The sequence below is a fragment of the Nanorana parkeri genome, unplaced genomic scaffold, assembly GCF_000935625.1.
Source record: "Nanorana parkeri isolate BGI_ZX_2015 unplaced genomic scaffold, ASM93562v1 scaffold124, whole genome shotgun sequence".
Classification (NCBI taxonomy): domain Eukaryota; kingdom Metazoa; phylum Chordata; class Amphibia; order Anura; family Dicroglossidae; genus Nanorana; species Nanorana parkeri.
In genome coordinates this window covers 293,065-310,743 of record NW_017306392.1, presented here as the reverse complement: position 1 = coordinate 310,743, position 17,679 = coordinate 293,065, and the positions used below count along the sequence as shown (strand labels likewise).

The window sequence follows — 17,679 nt, the reverse complement described above, 5'->3', positions numbered from 1 at the left end:
TCAAGGCTACTGCTTGGATCAATGGTCAGGTAAGAGATTTTAGAGGGGACCCAAATCTTTTTTCAGGGGGGGGGTTGGGGTCCCCCCTTTAATTCCTACCAGACCTAAAGGGTTTGGTATAAACTGCTGGAGGGAACCGGACACTCAAAGTTCTCTGCTAGGTTGTTGACGTTTAGGAGAGGCAGAAAACTGTCACAGAATGACACACAGATATCTGCTACTTTGTTGATATTCTGTAACATTTCTCTGCTACTTTGTTGACATTTGGGACGCTCCTGAATGTCAACAAAGAGGTGGAGAACTGTCACAGTATAACACACAGCTCTTCTCTCCTTTGTTCCATTCCAAATAACATTCAGGAAAGATTTCAGATGCATCCACATTTCGTTATCAAAAACATTCGGATTCGTTTAGATTAATTTTTTCTGTAACTCAGAAATTCAGATGCATCCGAATGCAGAGTGTGAATGTCAATTTGGAACTAAACGAATTGCACATGTCTACAAGAAACAACAACCCCAGGGCTTGTGGAAAGCAGCTGTTGTTTCTGCACCCAGCACAGAGTAAATGTGCAAGCAAAGTACAGGTTCACTTTAACAATTAACAACACAAGTGTGAATTGGCAAATACCTACTTTAAAAATGTTTATCTAGTATAAAAATATGGGCAACATTGATAATGCTTAGCACAATTTGCTTATCATAGTAAGTGAAAAAAAGAACAGTACACACAGTGCAGTCTATGTACTGGTAATATGCTAAGCTACCAGCTACTAACCAGTGCATTGGAAAGTATTTTACTTTAAAACTGGCTGCATAGTTTAAAAAAAAAAAAAGCTACAAATCAGCTGAGCAAATGTACTGAATCTACTGTAATGTAAGCGTCCGCATTTTCTGAAAAATACTTAAACATCACTCAGTGCTTTGCACATTTTCCAGAAATATGTTAATTCAATTTTTCTCACTACAAAAATGTTAATGTGTAATTACTTTCATAAGTAGTCATCTAATACAGTTATTACAAAGCCACTGACATGTTTAATTAAACCAGGACAATGTACATTGATAAATGTGCTCAGCAAGAAGGAATTTATTTGTGGGGCAAAATGTGTCGCTCACAGGCATCTCTTTTTATCAGGAACATTAATCAAATATTCATATTTAGCATTTCTTGTTTATAGGATTAATCATGTGGAAATGAATGCAACTTTTTATTTCAACTTACAGAGCAGCGAAGTTTTCTTTTCCCATTAGCTTAAATTGCTGGCACACTATATCTCTTTCGTATGGTTTTCCTTAAAAAAAAAAAGTATATTAACATTAAGAAACAGTGCATGTTGATTGTTACTGATTGATTAATTGTGGATCGGTATGCGGCGGCCCCCCCCATCTCTGCGCCGGGAGTGTCCATTGATTACATTGGTGTCTGGCGGCTGACGGGCCCCCTATGTGTGTGTCCATCTTAGCACCTCCCCTGTGTGTGTGTCCATCTCAGCGTGCCCGTGTACTCAGGCAGCTGTTTGCTGGGTCCTCACGGCCGGGGCCCAGGGCTGCCCCCTGCAGTGCCTGCTGATGAGGGGGCCCGTCGGCCGCTGAAAACTGTGGAAGGAGCCGAGAATTTAAAAAAAGCCTGCAGGCACTGCAGGGGGCAGCCCTGGGCCCCGGCCGTGAGGACCCAGCAAACAGCCACCTGAGTACACGGGCGCGATGAGATGGACACACACACATGAGTGGTTTTCTGCAGGTGAGGGTAAGTTAATAAATAAAATCATAATTTTTTGCAGCCCAATTGATGGCATTGCTGTATAAAGTACAGCTGGTATTTGTAGTTCTATATAGCAGGTCCCATTCTGCATTGCAGCAATGCAGAATGGGACCCTCGAGGAGCGATGTATGCAGGACAATTCTCTCAATTTTCTACCAACTGCCGGTACTTTTTCATAAAGGAACATGTGAAATTTTTTTCTTACACAATACAGACTAATGATTTTAGGGCAGTGTCTTTATAATTATGAAGAACTATAACTCAACCCATGATTATTCAGCAACAGAGAATGGCAACCAGCAATAGAGGACTACAGATCCCATGAATCCATGATTATACAGCAATGGAGAATGTCATCCGGCTATAGAGGACTACAGATCTCAGCAATCCATGATTATGATAATGTTCTCCATTGCTAAATAATCATGGATTTCTGATTATTCAGAAATAACCAGCAATCATGGATTGCTAAGATTTGTAGTCATCTATAACCGGTTGCCATCCTCCATTGCATTTGATTAGCACTGTGACATACACCGGTCTCACCAGGACTGTATATGGGTCTCTCCAGGGCTGCGTTTGGGCCTCACCAGGGCTGCGTTTGGGTGTCACCAGGGCTGTGATCGCATCTCACCAGGGCTGCATGAGGGTCTCTCCAAGGCTATACTGCTGGATGCTGGGCTCTACATGGAAGCCTTCGCATCTCACCAGGGCTACATGTGGGGCTCCCCAGGTCTGTACTGCCGAGTGCTGGATGCTGGGCTCTCCAGGTCTGTATGGGTGAGTGTGGGGCTGTCCAGGGCTCCAGCAGGCTGACTAAGGTCCACAGCAAGTGCGGGACCTCAGGCAGCCAAATCTATGAAAAAATTTAAAGCGACAGTATCGATGCTATGTATCAGGTCATTTTCATGACTTCAAGTACTCATGAAGATGCCCGGTATCGGCACCAATACCGATACTAGTATCTTTAATGGTGCATCCCTACTTTCAAAGAAGAAAACTTGGTATAACTCCCCAAGCACCTTTCGATAATCTTATAGATTGCCCCTATACAGTTATCAGAAAACAAAATTTTTCATGATAGTGATCCTTTAACTCCTTGAGAATAAGGAAAAATGTTTGCCTTGTCCATGCATGGTGATGTAAATGAGCCTTAAATCTTGCTTTGTAACGTCTTTACAGACAGTCCTTAGTAGAGCAGTTACAGCTGCAGATTAAATAACTAATGAACAGCATTCGTTTCACTTTATCAAAGAAATCGACTCTAGCCAAGATGGCAGGCAGGCAAAAAACAGAAAGTCTATAAGTTACTTCACTTCGTAAACATAAAGAGGATTACAACTTATAAGTAGAAACAATGAGAACAGTACTTGCGGTTTTGCAGGCAGGGTCTCAGTTGCACAAGCTGCGAGGAGTGTTTCCTGAGTCAAAGGTGAGTTCAAATGTAAGATGAGAAATCTGGTTGATGGAGTGCATGATGGTAACACAAAGTTGAGAAGCAGACTATGGGGTCTATTCACCAAGCTGCAGAGGGCAGCCGAGTGAATGACCGATCTGAAGTGAAGTGAGCCGAACACTGTTCGGCTATTCACTTCAGGCTTAAAAGAGAATTTTCGTATTGAAAAGCATTGGGGCATTACTATTGGCTATTTCAATTTGCAATAGCCAATAGTAATGTCCCAAAGCTTTTCAATGGGAAAAATCTTTTTTTTTTTTTTCTTCTATTCTGACATGCCCGTGTCAGAATAAAGAAAAAAAGACACAGCACTGTTTCTCTCCTTGGCGGCCGGGAGCAGGAGACTCCCGGGGCGCCAGGGAGAGTTAGCTGTTTGGAGATCAGTGTCCCTGGTTAGCAGGTAACCAGGGACGCTGATCTCACTGCAAGTGGCCGGAGCCAGCCGTAAGATCACGGCTGGCTCCGCCCAGCTGTCAGAAGCAGGCCGAGGCCGGCCGCTCGGCCAGCTTCGGCTTTCAGCACGGCTCAGCCGAGATGATGCATATGCGTTCGGCTCGGCCATGATCGGGAGCTGTACGGGCTATTGTGAATAGCCCGTACAGCACCCCTTCGGTTCTACTGAACCGAAGGGGTCCTGGGGAGGAAAGCTAGCCGAAGGATCGGCCGAAGCTATGGCCAGATCCTTCGGCAGCTTTGTGAATAGACCCCTATGTCTCCTTAGAGAAACAACTGTGGATGCAGACCAGCATGGAGAGGGTTAACTTTGACTTCCAGGATGGAGAGTGGAGTAATGTGGCTCCATTCAGGATTGAGACCAGAGCAGTGCTTACTTTTCCAGGATGGGGAGTGGGTAATGGCACTGCAACCAGGATGGAGTGCAGATCAGACTTTACCCTTGCCAGGATGGAGAGTAGAGCGACTGCACAAATGTCACAATGGAGAGTGAAGTCAGGGAACAGAGGTTCAGGATGGAGAGTAGAGCTGAGTTCACTTGCCCAGCGTCATCACACATTGCTTGAACGCTGAGCAATTGAACTTCCCGGCTTAAGCGGGCTCTGGAGGAGGAGCTGTATGATGCTGCAGCCACTGACAGGCTAGAAGGGCTGATCATTGGAGCCGGAATGAGGAGAGGTGAGTATATTACATGCTTCTTGTAGGTAATGTATTATACAGTATATTGTGAGGTTACCGGGAGATATTAAAAAGTTACTAGTAGTAGCAAATAGTATTATGTCAGTGCTGTGTGGTTTTATGGCTATTTAACAGTCATATTTTGGCCATGGCACACTGCACATGGCTGTTGAACTGCTACTGATAATTATTATTATGCCCATTATTTTAAAAGGTCATGCATAATATAAATATTAAGAAGAGTTATAAGAGAACTTTTAGAACAATTTACTAACTTTCCTTTTTGCAAAAAAAATAAAAAATCTTTTTTTTTCTGTCGCTAGATAAAAGTAATTTAGCTTAAAAGGGCATGTTATTGTTTCTGGGACATTCTCTACAATTACTATGAAATCTGTTAGTGAGATATACATCACTTTTTTTTTACAGAAGATTTGACTCACCCACACATCTCCTGGACTAGTCAAAATCATATACTGTATTAAAAGACAAACATTCCTATAATTTTTCCTGCATTTTTTTATTTCATTTCTTTAGCTGAAAAGTTTCTGAAAGTAATTTTTCTGTCAGGGCAGATTGCTCAAGTTTCAAAATTGCTATACTAGTAGTTTTGTAAATGCATTTCTAAATTTGATCAGCAGATTTTCTGAATATTTGCTGCAGTTACAACTTCACTCTTGCTCAAGCTCTTGCAGATTTTTAACTTTGTCACATTATTTAGTGAGATGGCCGGTCATAGGGTGCCAGACTGTGATTAGTCATCGGTTGATAGCCATATTAAAAATATTATCAGGTTTATGTTCTCCATTTAAAAATTCAAATAAAATAAGTATTTAAATACAAAATAAATACATAATCATTAATATAACATACCAATACAAACAGATCTTTCTAAACTGGCATGCAAAGGCAAAGGCATGCAAAATGTATGGAATAATTTATTAATTGCATTCCATTATAGCTCATAAATAAAGAAGAACTTGCCTTAACTAAGGTCAAGAGTTAAATTTTAAAATTCATCCAAGTACCCTAACTGTTAACAATCCTTTACCTTATTTATGTATCACTCAGCTGCAGATCCTCAAATCATCTCTGAATGTATGCTGATAGTGTCCTTCCTTCTGGAGGGTGGCTACTTTTTTTCCCCATGGTCCCTGTGTGTTGTAAAGTAGTCACCCCTCCAAGCTCGCTCCAGTGATGGACTTCAACCTCATTATAAATGAGTAAACTAAACATGAAAATGTAGTCCATCACGGGAGTGAGCTTGGAGTGGTGGCTACTTTACAACACAACCATGTGGAACAAAAGGAGCCACCCTCCTGTGTCAGCACCGCTGAGCGGCATTCGGCTCAGCTGCTCTGCTCGGTCCCTCAGAGGGACCGAGCAGAACAGAAAAAGAGTGAATGAAGTAAAAAAAAGTAAATAGAAAACGATTGTGCGGAGCTAGCAGTGACAGCTAGCTCCGCCCAATAGTTTCCTATTGTCTGGCGGCTCTGCTGCTGTAAAAAAAACAAGAAAAAAAAACCTCTCCCGAGCGCTCTGGGAGCATCCCGCTCCTGGCCGTCCAGGAGAGAAACAGTGCTGTGTCTTTTTTTCTTTATTCTGACACGAGCATGTCAGAATAGAAAAAAAAAAAGAGAATTTTCCCATTGAAAAGCATTGGGACATTACTATTGGCTATTTCAATTTGCAATAGCCAATAGTAAACTAGCATTGTTCCCGCCCTCTGCTGCAGTTCCCCTGTTAAAGAATGGGTCACTCTCAGGAGCTCAGTGAATTCAAGCGTGGATCCGTGATAGGTTGCCACCTGTGCAATAACCCATCCATGAAATGTCCTTGCTACTAAATATTCCACGGTCAACTGTTAGTAGTATTATAACAAAGTGTAAGCAACTGGGAACAACAGTAACTCAGCCACGAAGTGGTAGGCCACGTAAAATGACAGAGCGGGGTCAGCACATGATGAAGCGCACAGTGCACAGAAGTCACCAACTGTCTGCAGAGTCAATAGCTACAGACCTCCAAACTTCATGTGGCCTTCAGATTGGCACCACAACAGTGTGTAGAGAGTTTTATGGAATGGGTTTTCATGGCCGAGCAGCTGCATCCAAGCCTTACATCATCAAGTGCAATGCAAAGTGACGGATGCAGTGGTGTAAAGCACGCTGCCACTGGACTCTAGAAAAGTGGAGACGTGTTCTCTAGAGTGACGAATCAAGCTTCTCTGCTGGTAATCTGATGGATGTGTCTGGTTTGGCAGTTGCCAGGAGAATGGTACTTGCCTGACTGCATTGTGCCAAGTGTAAAGTTTGGTGGAGGGGGGATTATGGTGAGGGGTTGTTTTTCAGGGCTTGGGCTTAGCCCCTTAGTTCAAGTGAAGGGCACTCTTAAGGCATCAGCATACCAAGACATTTTGGACAATTTCACGCTCCCAACTTTGTGGGAACAGTTTGGGGATGGCCCCTTCCTGTTCCAACATGATTGCTTCGGCAGCTTCGTGAATAGACCCCTAAGTATCATACTTGGTACAAATACAGATACTTTTCCAGCTCCAAGATTAGACTAGAGAAAACAAAAAGTTAGGAGGCAGCTGTCATCTTAAGGAGCCTTGACTACGGGGCTCCTGGGATTTGTGCATCCCTGTTGTAATGTAGGATTTGTTATAAACTGTGTATGTGTATATATATATATACACATATAGGGATGCACAGATACTTTTTGAGTACCAGTGCAGATACTTGGCATTTTCATGAGAACTACCAGGGTTGCAGCTGGAACCTGGCTCTGGCACTCCACCACTGTCCTGAAATCATTAGCCTGTATTGTTTTAGAAAAACTGTCACATGACAATAAACAAAAATGTATCAGTACTCATACTTGTAAGTACTCGGCAAGTACTAGTGCTCGTACTCGCAAAACTGGTATCTGTGCATCCCTTTATTTATAGTTATAAAAACAAAAGCATACATTAAAACAGAGATGTACAAATCCCAGGAGCTCTGTGTTATCTATCTCATATATTAGTTTCACCTTTTAAGTTGCATTAGTGAAATAAATGAACTTTTGCACAATATTCTAATTATTCGAGTTTCACCTGTATTCCTGCTGCCTTTTTGTCTTTTTGCACTCTGCCTACTGACTTCTTACCTGAACACCCACTCTGTTTCTGCCCCCTTCCTAGGCCATGTAGCTATAGTTCAATGCGGACAAATTAACATGGAAAATGACTCTCAGAAAGCAATTTAGTAGAGACGTTGAGGCTGATTTTACTAAAGGACATGAGAACGTTCACACAATAGATTTTGTGAAAGTTCACTTCATTTATCCAATTACGTGCAAATAAAATAAATAAACAGAGATTTTCATATGATTCAAATCAACACACATTTTTAGTGTGAACATTCTGAAATCCTGTGAGGTTCCCCTTTTGACCCCCTTTTGACCGGGAGCTTCATTCATAAAAATGGTACCCTAAGAGCTGATGTGAGTGATGTGAGAAGTAACATTTTTCTCCAGCATCATTAATAATATTTTGCACATTAGTTATTTGCAGCAGGGTACAATTATTACTTTAAGAGAGAATTGCATAGAAGCAGCTCTTGCGCACACCTGCTGCCCACTACTGACACAAATGTTTGTATGTTCTCAAACTGATGGCCACAAAACATACATGGTACATTTCTGCAGACCACAGTTTGAAAACTTTTCTTCAGCCTCTCTGTTTTCCTAATCATGGCCCTACTGTTCAAGCTCTGCTTTGAAGTCTTCACTATGATGAATTAGCTCCATAACACAGTTTATGGTCTTTCTTTCCTGCAAATCGAAATAAGCATATAAAAACTTCCTGCCAAGCTTGAAATTTGGTACTCTTAACAATTTTTTGTGCACCACCTTATATAATGTCACAAGATTGTGTGAGCACACAATTTTACATGTTTAACATTACCAACCATAATTGAAAAGAAAAACTACCTACTGATCCTATTTTTCACTTATTTTATTGCAAAAAAAATAAATATAGAAATAATGAAAAAAATCTTCAGGAAAATAATAGCTAATTGCCGGCAAATGTGAAAGGGTGAGAGGAACTGGACAAGTTACATATGCTCTGTTTATTTTGATTACATTTTTTGGGTGTATGTAGCATGCCCAATGTCCAAAATGTTTAAATAAGATACAGGGTTATTCACAAAGCTGCCGAAAGCAGCCAAGTGAATAACCGAGCCGAAGTGAACAGAGGCGAACGACATTCGGCTATTCACTCCGGCTTAGTACGGCTGATTTCAGCTGTACATTGGCTGAAATCAGCCGTTCATTGGCTGTCTTTGCTGAGCCGAAGTGCAGAGGGACTTCAACTCAGTCGATCCAACATCTGGATCAGCTGAGCGAAGCTCCGGCAGCTCACTCGCTGCCGTTCGCCCCTATACTCATAGGGGCCGAACAGCAGTGAGTGAATAGCCGAGTTCGATGTCATTCGACTTAGCTATTCTGCTTGGTACGTCCGAGGTACCGAGCAGAATTGAAAATCAGTGAAAAGAGTGACAACAACAAAAAAAGGTTGAAAAAAATATTTATAAAATGTAAACAAATAGTAAAATTAAAAAAGAAATAAAGATATTTTAAAGAAGAAAAAAAGAATACCAATTAAGCGAAGCTAGCAGTTACAGTTAGCTCTGCCCAACTCTTTCCTATTGGCCTCCTCCTGCTAGAGTCTTCTAGCAGGTCCCGGCCAATGAACAACTGGGCGGAGCCGGACGGGACATCACGGCCAGCTCGGCCCAATTGTTATTGTTTAATGACAGATCAGAATCCCCAGGGCATTTGGGGACACTGATCTGTCAGTACAACTGGGCGAAGCCAGCCGTGGGATCACGGCTGGCTCTGCCCAGCTGTCATTTGTGAGGCGTTCGCATTCGCAACGCTTCGGCTGTCACTTCGGTTCAGTTGAGCCAAAGCATATGCCTTCGGCTCGGCTGAGCAGCTTGGCTGCCTTCGGGAGCTGTAGGGCTATAGTGAAAAGCCTGAAAAGCAGTCCTTCGGTTCGACTGAATGGCTCCCGTAACCGAAGCTTAAGGGCTCCCACAACCGAAGCTAGCCAAAGGATCAGCCGAAACTACTATAAAAGCATACATGACTTAGCCAATCAGAGATACCATCATCAGCATGATACTGTATATTTCAGCATGGGTGACAGTAGAGTCTGCTAGACAATTTCAGGTACAGAAGCTTGAACATAGGTGCTACCATGTGACCCTGGTTTCTGGCTTCTTTCTCGCTGTGAAATCCACATAGAGGCTCTTATCTATAGACATCACTAGACTATGCTATTTTGCTATACTCCATTCAGATTTAAATTAAAAAAACACTCTTAAAACACACAGATAAAAAAAATAACTTTTTACTTGCTTTGTGAATGGAGGCACCATATATGATCATAGATCCATCAGATTCTAATCGGGGAATAAGAAAGAACTGGGCTTTGGAATAAGCATTAAAGGAGAACTATGAGGTGAGTGAAAATCACTCACCCTCATAGTTCGAGCCGACGTGTGACAATGAAACTGTCACACGTTGGCTCAATAGACTGCCAGCCATGGCTACCTGCAGGGATTCCCCCCCTCCTCGCTCCGATCCTCCAGCGCTGACTGGAGGAACGGACGGAGAGGGGGCAGGTATAGCTGGCTCTGCCTCTAGATAGGCAGAGCCAGCTGTCACTCACGCAGTTGGGTGGATCTCGACAGTAATGCCAGGATCTGTCCCGGCTGCGGCGGTCTCAGTATACCGCAAGCTGTAGCTCGGGATATACTGAGCTTTGGGTCATGGGAGGACGCTAGTTTATGTCTTCCGGTGACCCTTAAGAGAACTATGGGGAAAACACTTACCCAATAGTTCTCTTTTAACATACTGTATGTCAGTAACCTTTTTAAACGTTGTGTTTCTCAAGGTTTTTAATATTGTATGAACGCTTCCAAGATGCAGTTATACCTTCAGTAAAATACATTATACATGATATATATCTTTCAGATGTGCAAGGTTTCACATTCTAAGAATCCTTTGAATTGTGATAAATGTTTTAGGGGAAAAGGGGGCTGGCTTGCGGTGCATGGCATCCCGTCCAGCTCACTGATGTCACTGGTTGCCAGGAGCTGGGCCAGAGCATCCCGCTCAGCTCCTGGCAACCAGTGACATCCTTTAGCTAGGTGGGACACTGACCAGAGCATCACAGGTTGCTAAGATCTCTTAGCAACCTGGCACACTCTGACCTTAAAATCCCTGTGTGTATTGTTTAGGATTGTAAACACACAGGTTACTTAAACATTGAATCAAGACAATACTAATATATATATATATATATACACTGAGTGACCACCTGATGTTTGTAGGCAAATTAGCTATAATTAGCTATAATTTCGCGCTGAGGTTGCTAGAGGGCCAGACCATTATAATCAGGGAAGCAGATTGTTTACCACGACAGTAGAAGTGTTTTTTTTTCTGAAGATATGGGTAAACAACGCAATTTAACAGCCTTTGAACGTGGAATGATTGTTGGCGCTCAAGCGTAAGTGTTTAAAGACTGGACTGTCAGCCGAAAATCTGGGTCTGAACGTGCGAATTGTGGCCCTCAGCGACTAGTCAATGTTAGGGCAGAACAGAGAGTGGCAAGACTGGTACAAGACAACAGAAGGGCAACAGTGCAGTGTCAGATTCCTCGCATCACCTTTCAACATTTCGTGGAGTCACGAGGCGGCCCAAGGAAGTAATCTCGTGGAGTGATCTCGTGGCCCAACGAAGTACTGATGGGGTGGTCATAATAATCTGGCCACTCAGTGTATATAAAAAAAAAACATGTTATGCTATGAGAAGCACTTCTTTTGTAGTTTACAAGTTTCACTAGTTCTACATTTCCCAATATATAACCAAATGTATTCATCTGGGATTATATAAGGCGAAAATAGGATCTGTATGTGTTTCTACAAACACTTTTGTCATTATAATGCTTATTTTTGCACAGAAGTTGAATGAATGGTGACAGCCCAAGGGATTAACTTTCTTATTTTTTAAATTATGGTCTATGCTGTAAACATCTTAGCCTGAAGACTGGAGCTGGAAAAAATACTCACTGAATCAATGTCATCTTTATACATAAAAAATTATGCCTGTCTGGGTGCTTATTGAAATAGGAAAAGTAATTTATGCTTTAGTTTGTATCAACTTGTAAGTAAAGTTCAGTGCATTCCAGCTCCAGAAAACCAGTGGAGATGCAAGCATTTGCACGTGCACTAGCATGCATGCTGACTGGTCACGCTATGTGGTCTATAGCTAGTTCTTGATTACCTGTGACCTGACCTGCTTATTCTGCCTACATGTGTAGAGCCCAGCCTGCCTTCTGACCTGCCTCTGGATTTTTGCCTATCTGTTGTGACCTTGACCTGCCTTTGGGATCCTGATTTGTGCCTTCTGCCTTGTACCTAACTGCCTGATTGTTAAAGACTTTGGCTTTTGCCCCCAAATCTGCTTCCATTTCCTGATTTAATTGCCTGCTGCCCAAGCTGTTATTAACCTCTGCTTGTGTCTTGGCTACATTCCTGTGTTGGGTCCCTGTCCTGCCACCTGCAGTCATCTGGTCCACACACCACATTAACACTCAGATCTAGTACGACCTAAAAAACTGGCATTCATTCCACTCTGCATCCTCACACTCTCTGTCACTATTTCCAGGGGTGTTAGATGAGAAGTGCAAAGAAAAGCCCCCTCTTCAACTTGGTCTCTACCATGTGAAAAAACTGGAGCCATTAACATATTAAGCAGTTTGAATAAACTTAATGCATTATTTCTATATAATAAAAATAAGCAATTTACTTATACAGGCCCCAGATCAGGTATATCTGACCATATTTGTAACGCAGAAGTAAAATCATGAAAATAATTGCTAGGAGATAGGGTTTTTTTATTGACAAAAGAGGCATACAAAGTCTCTTCTGCAAGAAAACTTCTTGCTCTTTCTTTTAACAATTTTTGATTTTGTGTGTACACTGCATGGGCACATACTCATTCACAGCATCTGTAAAATGCAGACAATTGAGTCGGGTGTTGAGGATGATGTGCAGGGGTCCCTTTATCAGGGGCTGCTCAGTAAATGAAAGAGAAACAAAAACATTGAAGAAGCAGAAGGGAAGAAAAGGCAGCATGGGGACACAGCAGCGGCTGCGAAACTGTTCTTACCAGGACTGGAGGACAGCTCTCTATTAGCTAAATGTGTCATAATAAGCGATTATGCTGCGTATAGTTGCAATTATTGCAAGAGCTCACCCCACCCAGCAGACTCAAGTTTTATTTTGATAGCTAGAGTTTTGTGTGCATTACACAGCATTACTGAGTAGTCCATAACAAAGTTATATATTTGAGAAAATGGTGTCAAGGCATGCATAGTGGTTTTATACATATTTTCTTTATTTTTTTATAGTTAAAATAAAAGGTCTAATGTGTGGTAAATATTAAATATTCCATATTATCACAATGCAGTCTTCTATCCACCCATCAGGTAGAGCGCTAGTCTCCTTATAACATGTTCAACTGTTTCAACTATCAGCAGTGAATCATTCCTTATCTGTATAGTGATTACAAATACTGGGATCCCGAGCACTACATTTTGTGAAGGAGAAGGGAGTTGTAATCCCCAAATATATTCAGGGCAGGTGGTCTCACATAAATATATAAACCATGTAATATACAGTGAGCAGTGAGCTGCTGCATGTCTAAGAACTGGAATCTGTAGGAACTCTTTGCCCTTACTTTGATGTGGTCTACTCTATCCAGCCCCTCCTTATGTTCTTGTAAAAGAGAAAGGGCAGTCTTTGGTGAAAGGGTAAAACTTTAAAAACTCCAGATGCCAGAGAAGTTGAGGCCTGTAGTAAGAAATACTAGGGTGTTCTATGCTATATTGTTCAATACATTTGTGTGTAAAAGTAAGAATGTGTCTTCATTACATAAGAAGTTATTTTAAAACATGCATATTTTTTCATAGCTCTTTTTGTACCACTGTGAAGGGGCAAGATGTCCCACACCAGTTGTCTGATGAAAAGTAACAACTTGGATTGTTTCTGTGGTAGAACCCTTTTCCTGGTGTTTTGGGATAGGAGGTATTTTTTCTATCTCCTGTCTTTGCATGTGCTGTTATAGTATCATTTAAACAATAAAGGATTGTATTTATTTCTTACCAGTGAACATAATAAACACTTACAATATTTATTGCTAGTGGACTGGGAATGGATTATGTGACATTTGGAAGTTCACTCATCATGTGAATAGCCTTGAACTTTGTCAACCTATTCACAAATCATCTCAAGATATCACCAATAGAAAGAGATATATCTACAGATATATGTATATACTGTATATATACATACATACACATATATATATATATATACATACATACATATATATATATATAATATTGTGGGGTATAGCTCAAATGGGGATCACCTTCCCTGGGAAAAAAGGTAGTCCAGGTAGCAAAGTCCTTTTTTTATTTAAAAGGTTGCAATAAAACAAAAATAAAACAGAAAACAAATGCTTGTCTTTCAGGCTCTGACTAACAGGCAGGTTTCCTCTCTACCAGGTGGTAAGCTTATCTCAGCCACCTCACAAAACAAAAGTACTTTCCGCAACCTTTTCCGCACAAACATCCAACTCTCTCAGAATGCTCTGAGTCCCAGGGCAGAGCAGCATCATGCTCCAGCCTTCCCCTTTTATCTCACCTGGTTAATCAATAATTAAGCAATTAACAATCCAGGTGAGAGACACAAAACCCAAGCTGGATTATTCAGACCCAAAGTCAACCCGAATACCTGGTCTGGGTTCCGCTAGTCCTGTACATAAGATAGAAAGCGAGGGGAAATATAGTCACATGTTTTGGAAGCCTTGAAGACTGAGGACATTAGCGTTATTTTATCAATCAGTGTGGTCAGAAAATGAAACCTGTATAGTGCTTTACAGACAAATCAAATCAAGCAACAGTTTTTACGATATCTAGGCTTTGACAGAATGTATAGAACAATGATTTGTCATGTCATCTTGTCCGATTTAAAAAAATAACTTGCTTGTTCTGGTTTGGTTGGATTACGAAGAAGGCGTGTAATTCCAATAGCCCTATTTTTTTCAAAAAAAGCAATTTCGTTATTAGAGCTTGTCTACACGGTGTTGTAGCTTCAAAAATGCACTTTGAGGTGTGTTAATCTTCATGTCTAGTCTACATCCTGCATTTACTCAAATGGTAACCATAGGCTGCAAATGCAAATGCATTTGAGTTCGCTGACATATGCACTGTTCAGAAATTGGGTTCAGAAATTCTGAAAATATATTCTAAGCATGTAACAAAAGCAACAGGCCTGTTAAAATAAAGACTAATAAACTGAAGGAAAAAACTATACATGCTGGACCTTTTCACAATTCATTGTTAGTTCCTCACTCATTCTCAAACTAGCAAACTACACACTAGTTCTAAGACAATTGGGTTGATTTGCTAAAGGCAAATAGGCTGTTCACTTTGCAAGGGAATTTTAATTTTGCAGGCAAAACAAACGACAAACGCACTCAACAATTTGTTACCAGTTATACAGTAAGGTGCACACGAAATGGGCTTTGAACAGTGGTTAATTTTGCAGAGGACGTTTCCCTTAGCGTAGTGGATGTGGTGAAAATTCACTTTGCAAAGCATACCCAACCACATGCAAGGAAAATTAAAAATAAAATGTATTTTTGCATGCACAAGATTGGATAATGGAAATCAGCTGTCAGGAACCAGAGCTGAACCCAGGACCTCTGCTGTAGCTGGCAGTGGTTCTACCTGCTGAGCCACCTTAGAACATTGGATAGCTCCTTGCCTGATCTCCTGTGTAATACTCAGTTCAACCTATTTTCTGCTGAACTCTGAACTCCCTGCTCCTCCCTTGAACTTCCTATTTAAGCCATGCCTCTGCACTTCCTGTTTGCCAGATTATTGTGATCTTGCCATTATCATGCTTCCAGCTCCCTCTGTGCTACAATCTACTCATACTGCTACCCGTGTACCGACCTTTGACTGCTGATTCACCGACTACTCCCACCGTCTTCTGCTACATACCTGATACCTTTGGCTTCTGACCGGCTTGTTCGGCTTGTTCGCTGACTAAGCTTCTGCCTGCTCCTCCACTACTACTGTCTGCTTGTGTACCAAACTTGGCCTGTTATACTACGAATTGCCTGCTGCTTCAGCTACTTGACTCTGAGCCTGATTCCAGATGGAGACATCAGCAGAGCTTCTCATCATTCACTAAACTAGCAAGTTTCCTAAAAATATACATATAGATACCAGCTTCCAGTTGTTAGAAGTAGTGGTCCTGATCCAATGGCTCTCCATGATTTTGGAATTCAATGGAGTGTTAGCTGTAATCTATCTAGGAGTGATGAAAGATCAACAATTCCTATGTATACTGACATATATTTAAGTAGTCTGAAGGGATACCACCATAGGTAAATTACATGTAAGACAATATTTAATATCTAATTTTAAGTATATGACTGGGAAGATACTGGAAATATTGTCAATCCAAGGTCTTTAGCTTTCAGATTGTTTTTAAAATGATTTCCCTTACACTATTTATCTGTTAGAGTTGATCTTGGTTTATAAAGCCCAAGGTTCTCTGGGTTTCTATGGGATTGTTTTCATCTTTATCGGACCACTTTTATGTATTTGAGTAAACACAATAAAATCTGGTTGTTTGAGACAGATATAAGAAATCATTGATATGTTGTTTTTCCTCTATTGAGCAGGCCTAAATTTAATGAATGTTATTTTTTTCATAAATATGGTCTTGGAGTGTAACTACAACCTGAGGGGCTCCATGGCAAAATATTTATGCCCCCAAAAATGGGGACCTCTCTTACTGCCAATCTCTCTTACTAAACACCCTGTAACTGACAGCTGTAATATTTGTTGCCCTTGATCTGTACATACAGAAGTTCAGGTAGCAACAGCCAGAGCTGATAGTACAGACAGTACACAGATAGGTGCAAGTGTCATCATGAAAGGTCACAAAAGAGTCCAGTTATGTCCTCTGCTTCCAGCATGTCAAGGAGTGGCTGAATGAAGACAAACACAAGTCTCATACCCATGCTTCTGCTTGAGCTCCTTGTCTCCATTCAGCTTCACGGAGCTGACATCAATAGACATATTAAGAGGAGGATAGGACTACAGCCAGGGCAGAAGTACTTGTAGACCTTAATATAATCAGTTTCTGCGGTGTACTTACATGTCAGTAATTTTTTTTTAAATTGTGAGGTTTTTTTGGTATGTGCAGAGTTCAAGCATGATACATACATTGTTTAAATGCCGAATAAAGGAAAGCTACAGTCTTTAACAGTTCACAAAGTTTAGTTATTTGTATAATTTATCTCTAACATGCTTTGCTCAGTATGAGCTTAATCGTAGACTAAAGACTCTTTACTCTATGATCAAGCTCATGCCGAATACCATGCATCCATTACAAAGCCGAGGTGGACTGTCCATGTTCCAGTAATGTGTGTAATATACTACACGAATATTGAACAGGAGTGCAGCTCTTTTCTTTTTGTATTAGATTGATGTGTGGCTGAGACAAACTAGGAGCAGGCACTCATGATTAAGCAGCTTTGGGTTTCATTTATCTGGAGTGTATCCTTTGTTTTTAGTATAACTATGTTTTATTGCTTTTCTGTTTCATTGGAAATCTATGATCATGTCTGAAGGACAGAAAATACCACACAAACAAGTTTTTCTCAGAAGTCCTATTCTCTTTGCCTGACATTTAAATGATCACTAAAAATGGTATTAACAAATCTGTAAATGCAATGTTAATCCAATAGAACTTCCAACAAAAGTAATATATATATAATCTCTATTGAAATGTGTATACCAACAACAGAAAGGTTTAATTAGCCCTAGGCTCCCAGCCTTGCTGCTCTTGATACTGTCAGGGTGAATAAGGTTTAAAACACTTACAATTTTAGTGAAAACAATTCTTACTATACTATTAAGGGTCAATATCTTTTTATTAAAGTTTTTTTTAGCTTACAAAAGGAACAAAACGGTATAAACATTACAACAAGAATGTCTTGTAGCCAAAAAAAACAAAACAGAACAAAGACTCATTATTACAGGCAGTAAGAAACACAATTGGAGTCTATGTATGCCTGTGTCATAAAAAAAGAAAACAAATTCTGAACTAAAGAGGAAAATGTTCAAGCAAGGTCAAATGGGCGAAAAACAGACAGGAAGAACAGTGAGAGGAAAATAAAAGAATATATATATA

The 17,679-nt window shown here is 40.8% G+C and overlaps 1 protein-coding gene across 1 annotated transcript in view; it reads right to left on the bottom strand.

Moving 5' to 3' along the window:
• Nucleotides 1-17,679, bottom strand: part of GC (GC, vitamin D binding protein) — a 97,714-nt gene that overhangs the window by 53,780 nt on the left and 26,255 nt on the right. The window contains exon 2 of the mRNA XM_018553545.1: nucleotides 1,225-1,294. Within this exon, the coding sequence (XP_018409047.1) occupies nucleotides 1,225-1,294 (70 nt within the window). The remainder of the gene's footprint in view (nucleotides 1-1,224; nucleotides 1,295-17,679) is intronic.